The sequence below is a fragment of the Schistocerca gregaria genome, chromosome 9, assembly GCF_023897955.1.
Source record: "Schistocerca gregaria isolate iqSchGreg1 chromosome 9, iqSchGreg1.2, whole genome shotgun sequence".
Classification (NCBI taxonomy): domain Eukaryota; kingdom Metazoa; phylum Arthropoda; class Insecta; order Orthoptera; family Acrididae; genus Schistocerca; species Schistocerca gregaria.
In genome coordinates, this window is record NC_064928.1 from 187,115,080 (window position 1) to 187,131,783 (window position 16,704).

The following is a 16,704-nucleotide window of genomic DNA, read 5'->3' on the forward strand; positions in this document are numbered from 1 at the left end:
TTACTTTGGTATGCTAATTATTGCTATTCTGATCAGATGAAGCGCCATCTGTCGGACATTTTTTGAACTTTTTGTTTTTTTGGTTCTAATAAAACCCCATGTCATTCCAAGCATGTGTGTCAATTTGCCGGTCAAGTGGCCGAGCGGTTCTAGGCGCTACAGCCTGGAACCGCGCGACCGCTACGGTCGCAGGTTCGAATCCTGCCTCGGGCATGGATGTGTGTGACGTCCTTAGGTTAGTTTGGTTTAAGTAATTCTAAGTTCTAGGGGACTGATGACCTCAGCAGTTAAGTCCCATAGTGCTCAGGGCCATATGAACCATCTGTGTCAATTTCTACCTCTCTATCTACATTATTCCGTGATTTATTCAGTTTTCAAATTTATACTGACTTTTTGATCACCCAGTATATGTACTTCCGGATGTAGATGTGTCAGATGGCTTGTTTGTGAATCTTTGTTCACTACGATGTTTTTGTTTCTGCTATTATACGGCGTGTTTCACAAGTCCAGGAACACTTTAAAAACATTATTGTAGCCAAATGTCTATAACCACCGAGTAACGATATAAGAAAGAGTAAACTTATAAGTTCTGTTTTTCAGCAACATTGGTTTGACATACACCCCATGTGGGAACCATGTGTAATCCTACAAACGTCGACGCGATAATCTTAGTCTTGCCACACATAGGCTAGCATGTCTTCCGAGATTGTAACGTAGCTTGTTCAGTTCTCCTCTTCAGTTCCACAATATCACATGGAAGAGGACGGACAAAAACAAACAGAAATCACAAAGGGAAATATCTGGGAAGCTAGTAAGCCGTTTTAGAACACACAGGTCTGTTGCTCCACCAAGTCAAATCCGTCGTCTAGGTAGCACTGTGTTCAGCTATGGCCGAACAACACGCTGAAAACGTGGTGGTGTACCATCTAACTGAAGGACAAAATTCTCTGTTTCTATTTGCAAAAATGGTACAGGCTGTTTCAAAAATGACTGGTATATTTGAAACGGCAATACAAACTAAACGAGCAGCGATAGAAATACACCGTTTGTTGCAATATGCTTGGGACAACAGTGCATTTTCAGGCGGACAAACTTTCGAAATTACAGTAGTTACAATTGTCAACAACAGATGGCGCTGCGGTCTGGGAAACTCTATAGTACGATATTTTCCACATATCCACCATGTGTAGCAATAATATGTCCTCTAACCTATCTACCTCATATATCTCTTTCACCCCATTCTATTGTCTTATGTCTCTGCTCGATGAGAATAGCTCACAAGCTGCAAGAACATAACGAGAAACTAACAATGGGACTGACATTCAGAAAAGAAAAGTATGTTTACTTTCATATACATAGTCATTATTATTATTATTATTACTATTATTATTATTATTATTATTATTATTATTATTATTATTATTATTACTATTATTATTATTATTGATTGTTATAATTATTTTTTATTGTTATAATTATCATTGTACTACTGTTATAATATCTATTGTTTTCTTTAACATCAATACTGCATAATAGGCTATATGTCCTTAATGTTAAGTAGAAACTGTAACTCGTTCAACCTGAGTATGCCTGGTTAGGTGTAAGAGAGGGCCTGAAGGCCCTAATCTTGCCAGGTAAAATAAATGCATGAATAAATAAAATAAATAAAAATAAATATGGCTTAGTCTCTGAAAGAAATGACCCGAAACCTTTGACAACGTGTCTGGCGGAATGGCTTCACATGCAGATGAGATGTACTGCTTCAGCTGTTCAATTGTTTCTGGATTCTGGCGGTACACCTGGTCTTTCAAGTGTCCCCACAGAAAGAAGTCACAGGAGTTCATGTCTGGCGAATAGGGAGGCCAATCCACGCCGCCTCCTGTATGTTTCGGATAGCCCAAAGCGATCACACGATCATCGAAATATTCATTCAGGAAATTAAAGACGTCGGCCGTGCGATGTGGCCGGGCACCATCTTGTATAAACCACGAGGTGTTCGCAGTGTCGTCTAAGGCAGTTTGTACCGCCACAAATTCACGAAGAATGTCCAGATAGCGTGATGCAGTAATCGTTTCGGATCTGAAAAATGGGCCAATGATTCCTTTGGAAGAAATGGCGGCCCAGACCAGTACTTTTTGCGGATGCAGGGACGATGGGACTGCAACATGGGGCTTTTCGGTTCCCCATATGCGCCAGTTCTGTTTATTGACGAAGCCGTCAAGGTAAAAATAAGCTTCGTCAGTAAACCAAATGCTGCCCACATGCATATCGCCGTCATCAATCCTGTGCACTATATCGTTAGCGAATGTCTCTCGTGCAGCAATGGTAGCGGCGCTGAGGGGTTGCCGCGTTTGAATTTTGTATGGATAGAGGTGTAAACTCTGGCGCATGATACGTGGACGTTGGCGTCATTTGGACCGCAGCTGCAACACGGCGAACGGAAACCTGAGGCCGCGTTTGGATCACCTGCTGCACTAGCTGCGCGTTGCCCTCTGTGGTTGCCGTACGCGGTCGCCCTACCTTTCCAGCACGTTCATCCGTCACGTTCCCAGTCCGTTGAAATTTTTCAAACAGATCCTTTATTGTATCGCTTTTTGGTCCTTTGGTTACATTAAACCTCCGTTGAAAACTTCGTCTTGTTGCAAGAACACTGTGTTCTAGGCGGTGGAATCCAACACCAGAAAAATCCTCTGTTCTAAGGAATAAACCATGTTGTCCACAGCACACTTGCACGTTGCGAACAGCACACGCTTACAGCAGAAAGACGACGTACAGAATGGCGCACCCACAGACTGCGTTGTCTTTCACATCACTTGCAGCGCCGTCTGTTGTTGAAAATTGTAACTACTGTAATTTCGAAAGTTTGTCCTCCTGAAAATGTACTGTTGTCCCAAGCATATTGCAACAAACGGTGTATTTCTATCGCTGCTCGTTTAGTTTTTATTGTCGTTTCAAATATACCGGTCATTTTTTAAACACCCTGTATTAACCAGTTCTGTAGCATCTGAAGGAAGGACTCTCCAAAGACAGTTTGTTTGTCTAAGCAGGGAGGCCTATAAGGTTTCCTGTGAAACACGGCACAAAGAACATTGACCTTCGGAGAATTGACCTCTTTTTTCAGTGGTGTTATGCGGTCTTTCTATTCCCCAGTCCTACAGTTGTGCCTGTTTACTTTCCCATTTGTATGAAATGTTGCCTCGCCTGAATAAATTATCGAATTTGCAAAATCATCATCTCCCACCTGCAGTGAACAAAAACAAAATTCGAATCGCTGGTCTTTGTCTTTACGATATAACTTTTGCACCAACTGTAGTCTGTATACTTCCATGTTTAATTTATTACGCAAAACAAACAACACACTCGTTGCTGACATTTCCAACTCACGTGAAGCTCTGTGTGGAGATTTTGTCGGACTCCTTGTGGAAGCTTCTCTCACTCGTCCAGCGTCATTTTGATTCGCACCAGGCCGACCATTGCTCTTCTTGTCACACGAACACCCAGTTTCAACGAACTTTACATGCCATCTGTAGATTGCCTCTCTGGCTGGTTCTGTTTTCCCATACTGAATCCTACATTTTCGCTTGACACCCGTTGCACTCTTGTTTTTGTCAAATTCTAGCACACAGACGACCTCCCAGCTCCATAAAGTGCCATCTTGATTATGATACCACCTAGCAACCGTACATGAAACTACACGTCATACCTACACTGACGAAAAAATTTACAAGTTTACTCTTTCAAACTATGTATGCGAGGTCTGTTCAGAAAATTCCGGAACTTTTTTTTTCAAATTCAAATGGTTCTGAGCACTATGGGACTTAACACCTGAGGTCATCATTCCCCTAGAACTTAGAACTACTAAAAACGTAACTAACCTAAGGACTTCACACACATCCATGCCCGAGGCAGGATTCGAACCTGCGAGCGTAGCAATCGCGCGGTTCCGCACTGAAGCGCCTAGAACCGCACGGCCACTCCGGCCGGCTCCGGAACTTTGTCCACAAAATTTTTCCACGCTTGCTTTTTACTTATTGTGTTTGGTCTCCTCCGAAATACTCTCCTCTACGACTGATACGCCGCTCCCAATGCCGTTTCAACCTTCGGAAGCAGACTCCTTACGAAACACCGTCTGCGAATTATCTTTCACCTCGTCTATCGTCGCAAGTTTTACTGCACTGAGTGGGGTATTCATCTTTGGAAATAAATAATAAATCCGCAGGGGCCAGGTGTGGGGAGTAAGAAGGATGAGGTAGCACAGTGATTTCGATTTTTGTGCAGTAGTCACGCGCCAACAGGGACGAATTTGCGGGTGCGTTATCGTGATGGATGAGCGACGAACTGTCTCGCGACATTTCAGGCTGTTTCCTTCTCACATTGTCTAGCAGGCGTCGCAGTACGTCCCCATAGTACCATTGATTAAGAGTTTACCACTGTGGCACGAATTTATGATTGACTAACCTTCGAAGTCAAAGCCTACCTTTACATTGGATCTGACCTGACGATCTTTATTTGGTCTTGGAGAATTTTCCCGACCCATGTACTGAGTGAACCTTGGTCTCAACATTATAACCGTAGACCCACGTCTCATCACCCATTACGATTCTCTTAAGGAACATCTCGATCTCATTTACGCGAAACGAAAGCTCTTCACAGACTGCGAAGCGAAGGTCTTCTGGTCTTGACTCATGAGCCGTGGGACGAATTCCAAGATGCTGCGTTAGGATTTCATGACATGATCCAACTGAAATGTTACATTCTTCTGCAATTTATTGGACAGTGTTCGATTGGCAAGCACAATTTCGTTCACGTTCCTGACATAAGCGTCGTCGGTAGACGTCGAAGGGGGTTCTGAACGAGTGCCATCTTTAACTTCCGTCCGGCCATTTGTATACCGTGTGAACCGCTCGTAACACCGACTACAGCTTAAGCACTCATCACTGTAGGCTTTTCGCAAATTTTGATGCAGGCGAGTTACTCCTCTAACTCTGCAATCTCGAAATTCGCAGACTGTACCAGACAACGTTCTGATCACTCCAACACACTATTGGCGCGAAATTACAAATGTTCCGGGATATTTTCAAGAAACCTCGTGGGGTTGATTTGTAATACTACTCATTCGGCTACGACAAAATTTTTAAAGTGTTCCCGGTCTTCTGAAACACGCTGCATACTTTCACCATGTTAGTTTGCGCCAGTAATTATAATACACTACTGGCCATTAAAAATACTACACGACGAAGATGACGTGCTACAGATGCGAAATTTAACCGGCAGGACGAAGATGCTGTGACATCCAAATGATTAGCTTTCCAGAGCATTAAAACAAGGCTGGCGCCGGTGGCTACACCTACAACGTGCTGACATGAGGAAAGTGTCCAACCGATTTCTCATACACAAACAGCAGTTGACCGGCGTTGCCTGCTGAAACGTTGTTGTGATGCCTCGTGTAAGGAGGAGAAATGAGTACCATCCCGTTTCCGACTTTGATAAAGGTCGGATTGTAGCCTATCACGATTGCGGTTTATCGTATCCCGACATTACTGCTCGCTTTGGTCGAGATCCAATGACTGTTAGCACAATATGGAATCGGTGGGTTCAGGAGGTAATACGGGACGCCGTGCTGGATCCCAACGGCCTCGCATCACTAGCAGTCGAGATGACAGGCATCTTATGCACATGGCTGTAACGGATCGTGGAGCCGTGTCTCGATCCCTCAGTCAACACATGGGGACGTTTGCAAGACAACAACCACCTGCACGACAACGTTTGCAGGAGCATGGACTATCAGCTCGGAGACCGTGGCTGCGGTTACCCTTCACGCTGCATAACAGACAGGAGCGCCTGGGTGCACGAATGGCAAAACGTCATTTTTTCGGATGAATCCAGGTTCTGTTTACAGCATCATGATGGTAGTAGCATCCGTGATTGGATACATCGCGGTGAACGTACATTGAAAGCGTGTATTCGTCATCGTCATAGTGGTGTATCACCTGGCGTGATGGTATGGGGTGCCATTGGTTACAGGTCTCGGTCACCTCTTGTTCGCATTGACGGCACTTTGAATAGTGGACGTTACATTTCAGATATGTTACGACCCGTGGCTCTACTCTTCATTCGATCCTTGCGAAACCTTACATTTCAGCAGGATAATGCACGACCGCAACTTGCAGACCCTGTACGGGCATTTCTGGATACAGAAAATGTTCGACTGCTGCGCTAGCCAGCACATTCTCCAGATCTCTCACAAATTGTAAACGCCTGGTCAATGGTGGCCGAGCAACTGGCTCGTCACAGTACGCCAGTCACTATTCTCGATGAACTGTGGTATGGCGTTGAAGCTGCATGGGCAGCTGTATCTTTACACGCCATCCAAGCTCTGCTTGACTCAATGCCCAGGCGTATCAAGGCCATTATTACGGCCAGAGGTAGTTGTCTGGGTACTGATTTCTCAGGATCTATGCACCCAAATTGCGTGAAAATGTAATCACATGTCAGTTATAGTATAATATATTTGGCCAACGAATACCCGTTTATCATCTGCATTTCTTCTTGGTGTAGCAGTTATAATGGCCAGCGTGCGTAGCATAGACCTTCCGATTATGACGGTAGGAAGATTCAGTCCCAAAAAACGCCTTGAGTCCTCCAGTGCAGCAGCCAGTAGAAGCCCGAGACGTCCTCTCCGCAGGTACGTGCCGGACGAGTGGGAGGTGTCGCGCGACAAGGTGACGCTGGTGCGCGAGCTGGCCACCGGCTCCTTCGGCAAGGTGTACGAGGGCGTGCTGATGCCGTGCGGCGAGCGCTGCGCCGTGAAGACGGTGAGCGAGCGCGCCACGGCCCGCGAGCGGCTCGAGTTCCTGCACGAGGCGAACGTCATGAAGAGGTTCACCGGCGCGCACCACGTGGTGCGCCTGCTGGGCGTGGTGTCGCGCGGACAGCCGCCGCTCGTCCTCATGGAGCTGATGCACCGCGGCGACCTCAAGGGCTTCCTGAGGGCGGCGCGGGAGCCCGCCGGCGAGGAGCGAGCCCTGTTCGGCGGCCACTACCAGGTCAGAGCGCGTGGATACCCCAACTTCTGACACCTTGCTGATTTAATGTTTCTTTTTTCTTTGAATGTTGCTAAGCGGTCGGCCGGTGTGGATGAGCGGTTCTTGGCGCTTCAGTCTGGAACCGCGCGACCGCTACGGTCGCAGCTTCGAATCTTGCCTCGGGCATGGATGTGTGTGATGTCCTTAGGTTAGTTAGGTTCAAGCAGTTCTAAGTTCTAGCGGACTGGTGACCTCCGCTGTTAAGTCCCATGGTGCTTAGAACCATTTACTCATTAAACACAGGCGTGTGCTAGGATAAGGTTGCTAAACGTAACATGGATGGGGTAATCTGAAATATACACGATGTGATCAAAAGTACCCGGACGTCTTGCTGAAAATGACTTAAAATTTCGTGGCACCCTCCATCGGTGTTGGCCCACACTCGTAAGTAAGCTGTTTAAGTTTTTATGTTGGTAACGCCACGTAGCGCTCTACAGGGTGTTACAAAAAGGTGCGACCAAACTTTCACGAAACATTCCTCACACACATATAAAGAAAATATGTTATGTGGACATGTGTCCGGAACGCTTAATTTCCATTTTAGAGGTCATTTTAGTTTCGCCAGTATGTTCTTCCACCTACGCTCAATGGAGCACGTTATCATGATTTCATACGGGATAGTCTACCTGTGCTGCTAGAGCATGTGCCTTTACAAGTACGACACGACATGTGGTTCATGCACGATGGACCTTCTGCACATTTCAGTCGAAATGTTCGTATGCTTCTCAACAACAGATTCGGTGACCGATGGATTGGTAGAGGCGGACCAATTCCATGGCCTCCACACTCTCCTGACCTCAACCCTCTTGACTTTCATTTATGGGGGCATTTGAAAGCTCATATCTATGCAACCCCGGTACCAAATGTAGAGACTCTTCGTGCTCCTATTGTGGGCGGCTGCGATACAATACGCCATTCTACCCCCTGCGAGTTCGAGGGTTAGAATAGGCCCGCGGTATTCCTGCCTGTCGTAAGAGGCGACTAAAAGGAGTCTCAAACTTTTCGGCCTTATATGATGGTCCCCTGTTGGGTTTGACCTCCATCTCTCAAAATTTTCCGAAGAGCGAGGCGATTGGGGAAGGGCGCCTTACTTGGTGCATTGTGTCCACCTTGCGATCAGACTTTTCGCCAGCTTATACACTGTTGAATTGCAGTCCTGTCCGCTCTCCATCTCTTGTGCATGACTCTGTTTCTGCCTGCAGATTATACCTTGCACTGTGCAGTGCCTCTTTCTGCACCGACGGCGACCATGGACCACATGTTACCTAACATCCAGCACGGTAGCCAGTCCGTTGTGGTGGGGCCGCCATGTACCCTGTTGGTTGTAGCCCCCTGACAACACAGGGATCGCTCTACTGATGCCTGCGCCGTTAACTCCCCACGTATGCCAAGGAGAAGATGCCTATCCTCCTGGGGTATCGGGACTCCCGGCAACGGCCATCCTGCCAGGTGGCTCTTGCCGTGGCTGGGTGGCGCCCGTGGGGAGGGCCCTTGGTCGGAGTAGGTGGCATCAAGGCGGATGACCCGCAATGAAGCGTGGTACATTGTTCTCGCTGGTGGCCAGCCGCCAGCAGTCTCTAAGCGTTCTCGGGCTCAGTTTAACGCTCAGAAGTACGATCCGAAAACGTTCCCCTCCCTGGCCACACCGTGGGAGGAACGTAAGTCTCAGGATGGCAGTAGCAGTTATTTGCCCCGCTTCTTAGTTTGTACGAGGGCTGATGGGGAGTCTTTTCTCTCCACAAAGCCTCAGTTCTTCGTCGAGCATTTAGAGGACAAGTTTGGGGAGGTGGATGGCTTGTCAAAAATGCGCTCTGGGTCAGTCCTGATACAAACGGCATCCTCTGCCCAGTCACGACGGTTACTCGCTTGTGACAAGTTGGGGGATGTTACCGTTACGATCACACCCCATAAGAGTTTAAATATGGTCCAGGGATTTACCATAGGGATCTGAAGAAGAGCTGCGCGCCAATTTAGAGCGCCGAGGTGTACATTTCGTCCGGCGCGTTCATCGGGGTCCGAAGGAAAATCAGATTGCTACCGGTGCCTTCATCTTGGCCTTCGAAGGGGATACTTTACCGGAAAAGGTCAAGGTGATGGTCTACCGATGTGACGTTAAGCCCTATATCCCTCCCCCGATGCGGTGCTTTAAGTGCTGGAAGTTCGGCCATATGTCTTCTCGCTGCACTTCCAGCCTCACATGTCGAGATTGCGGACGCCCATCATATCCCAATACTCCATGTGCCCCGCCTCCTATCTGTGTCAATTGCGGGGAGCACCATTCACCTTGCTCGCCAGACTGCCGAATTTTCCAGAAAGAGCGTAAAATCATGGAATACAAGACCCTGGACCGACTAACCTATACTGAGGCCAAAAGGAAACACGACCGACTCCATCCTGTGAGAATGACATCTTCCTATGCTGCTGCTACAACACCTGTGCTAGCCCCGTCTGTTTCTCAAATTGTGGCCGGATCGACGAGTACTACAACTCCTCCTGCCCCCTCGCCAGTGGGGGGCTCTACCCACCGGGTTGCTCCTGCGCCACCTACCTCAGGAGCAACACCATCCCACCCATCGGGGACGTCCGTCTCCACTTCTAAGCCGGAGAAGTGTCCAACTTCTTCGGCTTCTCACGCTCGCAAGGGGTCCCTTGGGTCCCTCCCTTCCCAGGTTTCCGCCAGCGAGAAGGCTGACGACCGACAGTGGCGTAAGTGCCCGCAATCAGCTGGTCGTAGGGCTTCACGATCCTCCTCCGTCCCGGAGACTGAATCGGTGAAGCCCTCCCAGTCGGTGCGACCCAAGGAACGGCGTGAGAAACCCAAGAAGAGCTCTCAGCCCAAGGAACTCGCGGTGGCAGCCATCCCACCGCAACCTTCCAGCTCTGTGTCTGAGGATGCGGTGGAGATTCTGGCGTCCGCTGAGGACCTCGATCTCGCCGGTCCATCAGACTACATGGAAAGCACTATCACAGGTGCTAAATCGGAGGCAGCAGGTGACCCAGCGGCGTAATCTCCCTTCCCAGTCCCATCACGCCTTTCTCAGTCATGGACAACACCTTCCTCCAGTGGAACTGCAGCGGTTTCTTCCACCATCTAGCTGAGCTCCGCCAACTTATCAGCCTTCACCCTTCCCTCTTCATTGCTCTGCAGGAAACTTGGTTTCCGGCAATGCGAACCCCCGCCCTCCGTGGCTACAGGGGTTATTATAAGAACCGGGCAGCTTATGAAAGGGTGTCTGGTGGCGTCTGCATATATGTCCTGAACTCCCTTCACAGCGAGTCTGTACCTCTCCAAACACCTTTAGAGGCTGTCGCTGTTCGGGTGTGGACGCCACAGGCTGTTACCGTCTGCAGTCTTTATTTTTCACCGGATGGTGATGTTGCGCAGCATGTCCTGGCTGCTCTGATAGCCCAATTGCCGCCACCTTTCTTGTTACTGGGCGACTTTAACGCCCATAACCATCTGTGGGGTGGGTCGGTGGCAACAGGTCGAGGCGCCATCGTTGAGCATTTATTGGCGCAGCTCGATATTAAATGACGGTGCCTTCACACACTTCAGTGTGGCGCATGGCATATACTCCGCCATTGACCTTTCGATCTGTAGCCCTAGCCTCTTACCGTCTGTCCAATGGAGAGTGCATGACGACCTTTGTGGTAGTGACCACTTTCCGATCTTTCTGTCTCTACCACAGCGTCAGTCTTCTGGGTGCCCCAGCAGATGGGCTCTGAATAAGGCTGACTGGGACTTGTTCTCCTCCACTGCCGCTATTGAGCCTCTCTCTAACGATGACATTGATTCAGTGGTTCAATCGGTCACCACCGGCATCGTTACTGCCGCCGAATCTGCCACTCCCCGTTCTTCTGGGTCCCCTCGGCGGCAGACTGTGCCTTGGTGGTCGCCTGAGATCGCTGAAGCGATTAAAGCTCGCTGGCGGGCACTCCAGCGTTACAAGCGACATCCCTCAATCGAACACCTTGTCGCCTTCAAACGGCTGCATGCGCGAGCCCGCCGCATTATCCGCCAACGCAAGCAGGAATGCTGGGAGCGGTATGTGTCCACCATTGGCCTCCATGTCACTCCATCGCAGGTCTGGGCCAAGATTCGCCGCCTCTATGGCTATCGGACCCCTGTCAGCGTCCCTGCGCTCTCACTGAATGGAGCAGTTTGTACTGACTCCGACGTCATTGCAAACCGCTTGGCAGAGCACTTTGCTCTGAATTCCGCTTCTGCCAACTACCCCTTGGGCTTCCGCTCCATTAAAGAGCGGATAGAACGTCGGAGTCTTTCTTTTCGCACCCACCATCCTGAATTGTACAATGTTCCATTCAGTGAGTGGGAATTCCGTAGTGCCCTCGCCGCTTGTCGTGATACCGCTCCTGGCCCAGATAGCTTCCACTCTCAGATGCTGAAGCACCTTCCAGTGGACTGCCAGCGACGCCTCCTCGACCTTTACAACCGCATTTGGGTCGAGGGTGAGTTTCCGTCGCAATGGCGGGAAAGTCTTGTTGTCCCCATTCTGAAACCGGCGAAGAACCCTTTGGAGGTGGACAGCTACCGTCCCATTAGCCTCACCAACGTTCTTTGCAAGTTGCTTGAACGGATGGTGAGCCGGCGCTTGAATTGGGTACTGGAGTCTCTGGGCCTTCTGGCTCCGTCTCAGGGTGGGTTCCGTAAAGGCCGCTCCGCCGCTGACAATCTGGTGTGCCTGGAGTCGGCCATCCGTACTGCCTTTGCCCACCGTCAGCATCTGGTCGCTGTCTTTTTCGACATGCGGAAGGCGTATGATACGACATGGCGTCATCTCATCCTTTCCACGCTTCATGGATGGGGCCTTCGGGGCCCTCTGCCGATCTATATCCGCAATTTTCTGTCGTATCGTACCTTTCGCGTGCACGTCGCGGCCTCATATAGTTCCTCCCAAGTCCAGGAGAACGGTGTGCCACAGGGTTCTGTTCTAAGTGTCTGTCTGTTTTTAATAGCCATTAACGGGCTCGCTGCGGCCGTGGGAAATTCTTTCCCCCCCATTTCGCTGTATGCTGACGACTTCTGTCTTTACTACAGCTCTATTGGCATTGCAGCTGCTGAACGTCAGGTACAGGGCGCAAACCGCAAGGCGCAGTCTTGGGCTGTAGCGCATGGTTTTCAGTTTTCGGCAGCGAAGACCTGCGTTATGCATTTCTGCCGGCGACGCACAGTTCACCTGGAGCCGCGGCTTTATCTTGACGGCGAGCTTCTTTCAGTGGTGGAGTCACATAGGTTTTTGGGGGTGGTTTTTGATGCCCGGTTGACTTGGCAGCCTCATATTCGGCAGCTTAAACAGGCGTGTTGGCGGCATCTAAATGCCCTGCGATGCCTGAGCCACACCAGGTGGGGCGCCGACCGATCTACTCTCCTACGGCTTTACCAGGCGTTAATCCAGTCCCGTCTGGACTACGGGAGTCTGGCTTATGGCTCAGCACCCCCATCTGCGTTGGGGGTGCTGGACCCAATACTACACAGCGGGATACGACTTGGCACTGGTGCCTTCCGGACCAGCCCTGTGGACAGCATACTTGTGGAGGCAGGTGTCCCTCCTCTGCGGTTACGACGCCAACAATTACTGGCTGCTTATTCTGCCCATGTTTTTAGCTTGCCCGGGCATCCAAATTATCGTGTCCTGTTCCCGCAGTCAGTCGTCCGTCTGCCAGAACGTCGGCCCCGGTCGGGTTGTCTGATCGCCGTACGGGTCAAACAGCTTCTCTACGGGCTTGGGTGTTTCCCTGTACCACCTCCTTTCCGGGCCTCTCTGCATACACCCCCATGGTGTGTGCCTCGCCCTTGCCTTCGGCTCGACTTGGCACAGGGTCCGAAGGACTCAGTCCCTCCGGTGGCCTTCCGACGCCGATTTGTTTCCATCCTGGCCACGTATCAGGGTTCTGGCGTTGTCTATAACGACGGTTCGATGGTTGCTGGTCGTGTCGGTTATGCACTAACTCTAGGGGACCATTCTGAACAACGTTCGTTGCCGGCTGGCTGCAGTGTTTACACTGCTGAGCTGGTCACCATCTTTCGTGCCCTAGAGTATATCCGCTCCTGCTCAGGTGAGTCCTTCGTTATCTGTAGCGATTCCCTGAGCGGTTTACGAGCTCTCGACCAGTGTTTCCCTCGTTCTCGTCTGGTGATGGCTATCCAGGGGTCCCTGTATACTCTTGCCCGTTGCGGCAGATCTGCGGTCTTCGTTTGGACCCCGGGCCATGTTGGGATACCCGGAAATGAAACTGTTGACCGCCTGGCGAAAGAGGCCACTAGTGCACCATCTCTGGAGATTGGCCTCCCGGCGACTGATTTGCGGGCACTATTACGCCGCAAAGTTTTCGATTTATGGGACACTGATTGGCGCAACCTGTCCGTGCCAAACAAACTCCGCCGTATCAAAGAGACGACTACTGTGTGGCGGTCATCCATGCGAGCCAACCGCAGGGAATCAGTCTTCCTTTGTCGGCTCCGCATTGGCCACACCCGACTCACGCACAGTTGTTTACTATGTCTTGAGGGTCCCCCTCTTTGTCGTTGTGGGGCGTCCTTGACTGTGGTCCATATTCTGTTGGAGTGCGCCCTTTTAACTGTGCTCAGGCAGACTTTTGCGCATACTGATACGCTCTCTGCGCTTTTATCTGACGACTCTTACATAGCGGACATAGTTCTGCGTTTTATTCGGGCAGGGGGATTTTATCGCTTAATGTAAGTGTGTGTTTTTGTGTTGATTCTGGCCTATGGCCTACGATTTGTCTGGTTTTTTTCCATGTGTTTCTCAGTGGTTGGCTTTTCCCTTTTTGTTTGTATGGTCGGCCAACCACCGTCACACTCTGTGTGATTTTAGTTCGTCTTGTCTGGTCTTTGTCTACGTTTCTCTTGTTCTGTGTCATCTGTCTTATCGACTGTTGATCGTTTTTATCCTCTGTGGGTGTTTTTAGTATTTGGAAAAAGGGACCGATGACCGTAGCAGTCTGGTCCCTTTAACCCCCACCAACCAACCAACCAATACGCCATTCTCCAGGGCTGCATCAGCGCATCAGGGATTCCATGTGACGGAGGGTGGATGCATGTATCCTCGCTAACGGAGGACATTTTGAACACTTATTGTAACAAAGTGTTTGTAGTCACGCTGGTACGTTATGCTGCTGTGTGTTTCCATTCCATGATTAATGTGATTTGAAGAGAAGTAATAAAATGAACTCTAACATGGAAAGTAAGCGTTCCCGGACACGTGCCCACATAACATAAATTTTTTCTTTGTGTGCGAGGAATGTTTCGTGAAAGTTTGGCCGTACCTTTTTGTAACACCCTGTATATGAAAACCACTGACTGCGCCGTGTGCAGTCCGTGGCTGGTTTGCATTGTTGGAATATTTGCTATTCTAGTGTTGGGCAATTGGATGTGAATAGCGTGTAGCGCTGCGCAGTTGAAGGTGAGCCGCCAGCAGTGGTGGATGTGGGGAGAGAGATGCCAGAATTTTAAGAGCGGATGATCTGCACGTATGTCCGCCAGAAAGAGTAAATTAGTAATACTGGATATCATGAACTGATTATACATATATAACACTATTAACGTAAATACATTCTTTGTTCTCCATCAAAATCTTTCATTTGCTGACTATGCCTATCAGTAGTTAGTGCCTTCAGTAGTTTGAATCTTTTATTTATCTGACAGTATTGGCGCTCGCTGTATTGCAGTAGTTCGAGTAACGAAGATTTTTGCGAGGTAAGTGATTCATGAAAGGTATAGATTATTGTTAGTCAGGGGCATTCTTTTGTAGGGATTTTTGAAAGTTAGATTCCCTTGCGCTAAAAACATAGTGTGTTACTTTAGTGTTGATCACAATAGGTAAAGAGAGTAACGTCTGAGAACGTTTAGTTTTTCTCAGCTGTTTGAAAAATCAAATACGTAAGAGGTTTATCAGCACAGTAATTCATTAATTTTTCTAAGGGGACGTTTCACACTTAGCCTTGATGACAGCTTCCACTCTCGCAGGCATACATTCAATCAGATGCTGGAAGGTTTCTTGGAGAATGGCAGCCCATTCGTCACGGAGTGCTGCTCTGAGGTCGCTGACGCCTGCCACGTAGTCGGCGTTTCAAAACATCCCAAAGGTGCTCTATAGGATTCAGGTCAGGACTCTGTGCAGGCCAGTCCATTACAGGCATGTTATTGTCGTGAAACCACTCCGCCACAGACCGTGCATTATGAACAGGTTCAAAAATGTGTGAAATCTTATGGGACTTAACTGCTAAGCTCATCAGTCCCTAAGCTTATACACTACTTAACCTAAATTATCCTAAGGACAAACAAACAGATCCATGCCCGAGGGAGGACTAGAACCTTCGCCAGGACAAGCCGAGCAGTCCGTGACTGCAGCGTCCTAGACTGCTCGACTAATCTCTTGATGCTATGAACAGGTGTTCGATCGTGTTGAAAGATGAAATCGCCATCTCCGAATTGCTCTTCAACAGTGGGAACCAAGAAGGTGTTTAAAAGATTAATGTAGACCAATGCTGTGACAGCCCCCTCCATGAAAAGCATGACCACACCGTAACACCACCGCCTCCCAATTTTACTGTCGCCACTACAAACGTTGACAGATGACGTTCACCGGGCATTCGCCATATCCACACCATGCAATCGGATCGCCACATTGTGTACCGTGATTCGTCACTCCACACAACTTTTACCCACCTTTCAGTCGTCCAATGCTTACGCTTCTCGTTTAGCATGTACCGGCGCGATGTGTGGCTTATGAGCAGCCGCTCCACCATGAAATCCAAGTTTTCTCACCTCCCGCCTCACTGTCATAGTACTTGCAGTGGATCCTGATGCAGTTTGGAATTCCTGTGTAATGGTCTGGATAGATGTGTGCCTATTACGCATTACTACCATCTTCAATTTTCGGCAATCTCAGTCAGTCAACAAACGAGGTCGGCCTGTACGCTTTAGTGCTGTACGTGCCCCTTCACGTTTCCAGTTCACTATCACATGGGAAACAGTGGACCTAGCGTTTTTTGGGAGCGTGGGAATCTCACGTACAGACGTATGACACAAGTGACACCCAATCACCTGACCACGTTCGAAGCCCGTGAGTTCTGGGGAGCGCCCCATTCTAGGTGGCAGTGAAATGCATCTAATATGAAAAACATATGTTTTTGGGGTGTCTGGAAACTTTTCATCACATAGTGTATGACCACTAAGGTTGAGCAGTAGTTGAGAAGGGAGTGAGATACGGTTGCAGCCTATCCCCGATGTTATTCAATCTGTCTATTGAGCAAGCAGTAAAGCAAACCAAGATCATAATTTGGAGTGGGAATTGAAGTCAACGATGAAGAAATAAAAACTTTGAGGTTTGCCAATGACATTGTAGTTCTGTCAGAGGATTGTCTGCAATGGCAACACAGTGTTGAGTAGAGACTCATGAGGAAAGCTAGCCCACCTGTATTAGTAACAAGGCCTAACAAATCGTCAAGAAGGCAGTGTACAAGCTGGTGGTGGTTCCCCAATGATGTGGGCTTTTACGTACCATCGATTGGACCCTCTGGTCGAATTGAATCGATCATTGACTTGAAGTGGTTATATTCGGATACTTAGAGACCA

The 16,704-nt window shown here is 49.0% G+C and overlaps 1 protein-coding gene across 2 annotated transcripts in view; it reads left to right on the forward strand.

Annotated features, from left to right (window-relative positions):
* The window catches only part of LOC126291785 (insulin receptor-related protein-like), a 357,856-nt gene that overhangs the window by 319,939 nt on the left and 21,213 nt on the right, over positions 1–16,704 (forward strand). For both annotated transcript variants that reach the window (XM_049985479.1, XM_049985480.1), the window contains exon 14: positions 6,686–7,046. In XM_049985479.1, the coding sequence (XP_049841436.1) occupies positions 6,686–7,046 (361 nt within the window). The remainder of the gene's footprint in view (positions 1–6,685; positions 7,047–16,704) is intronic.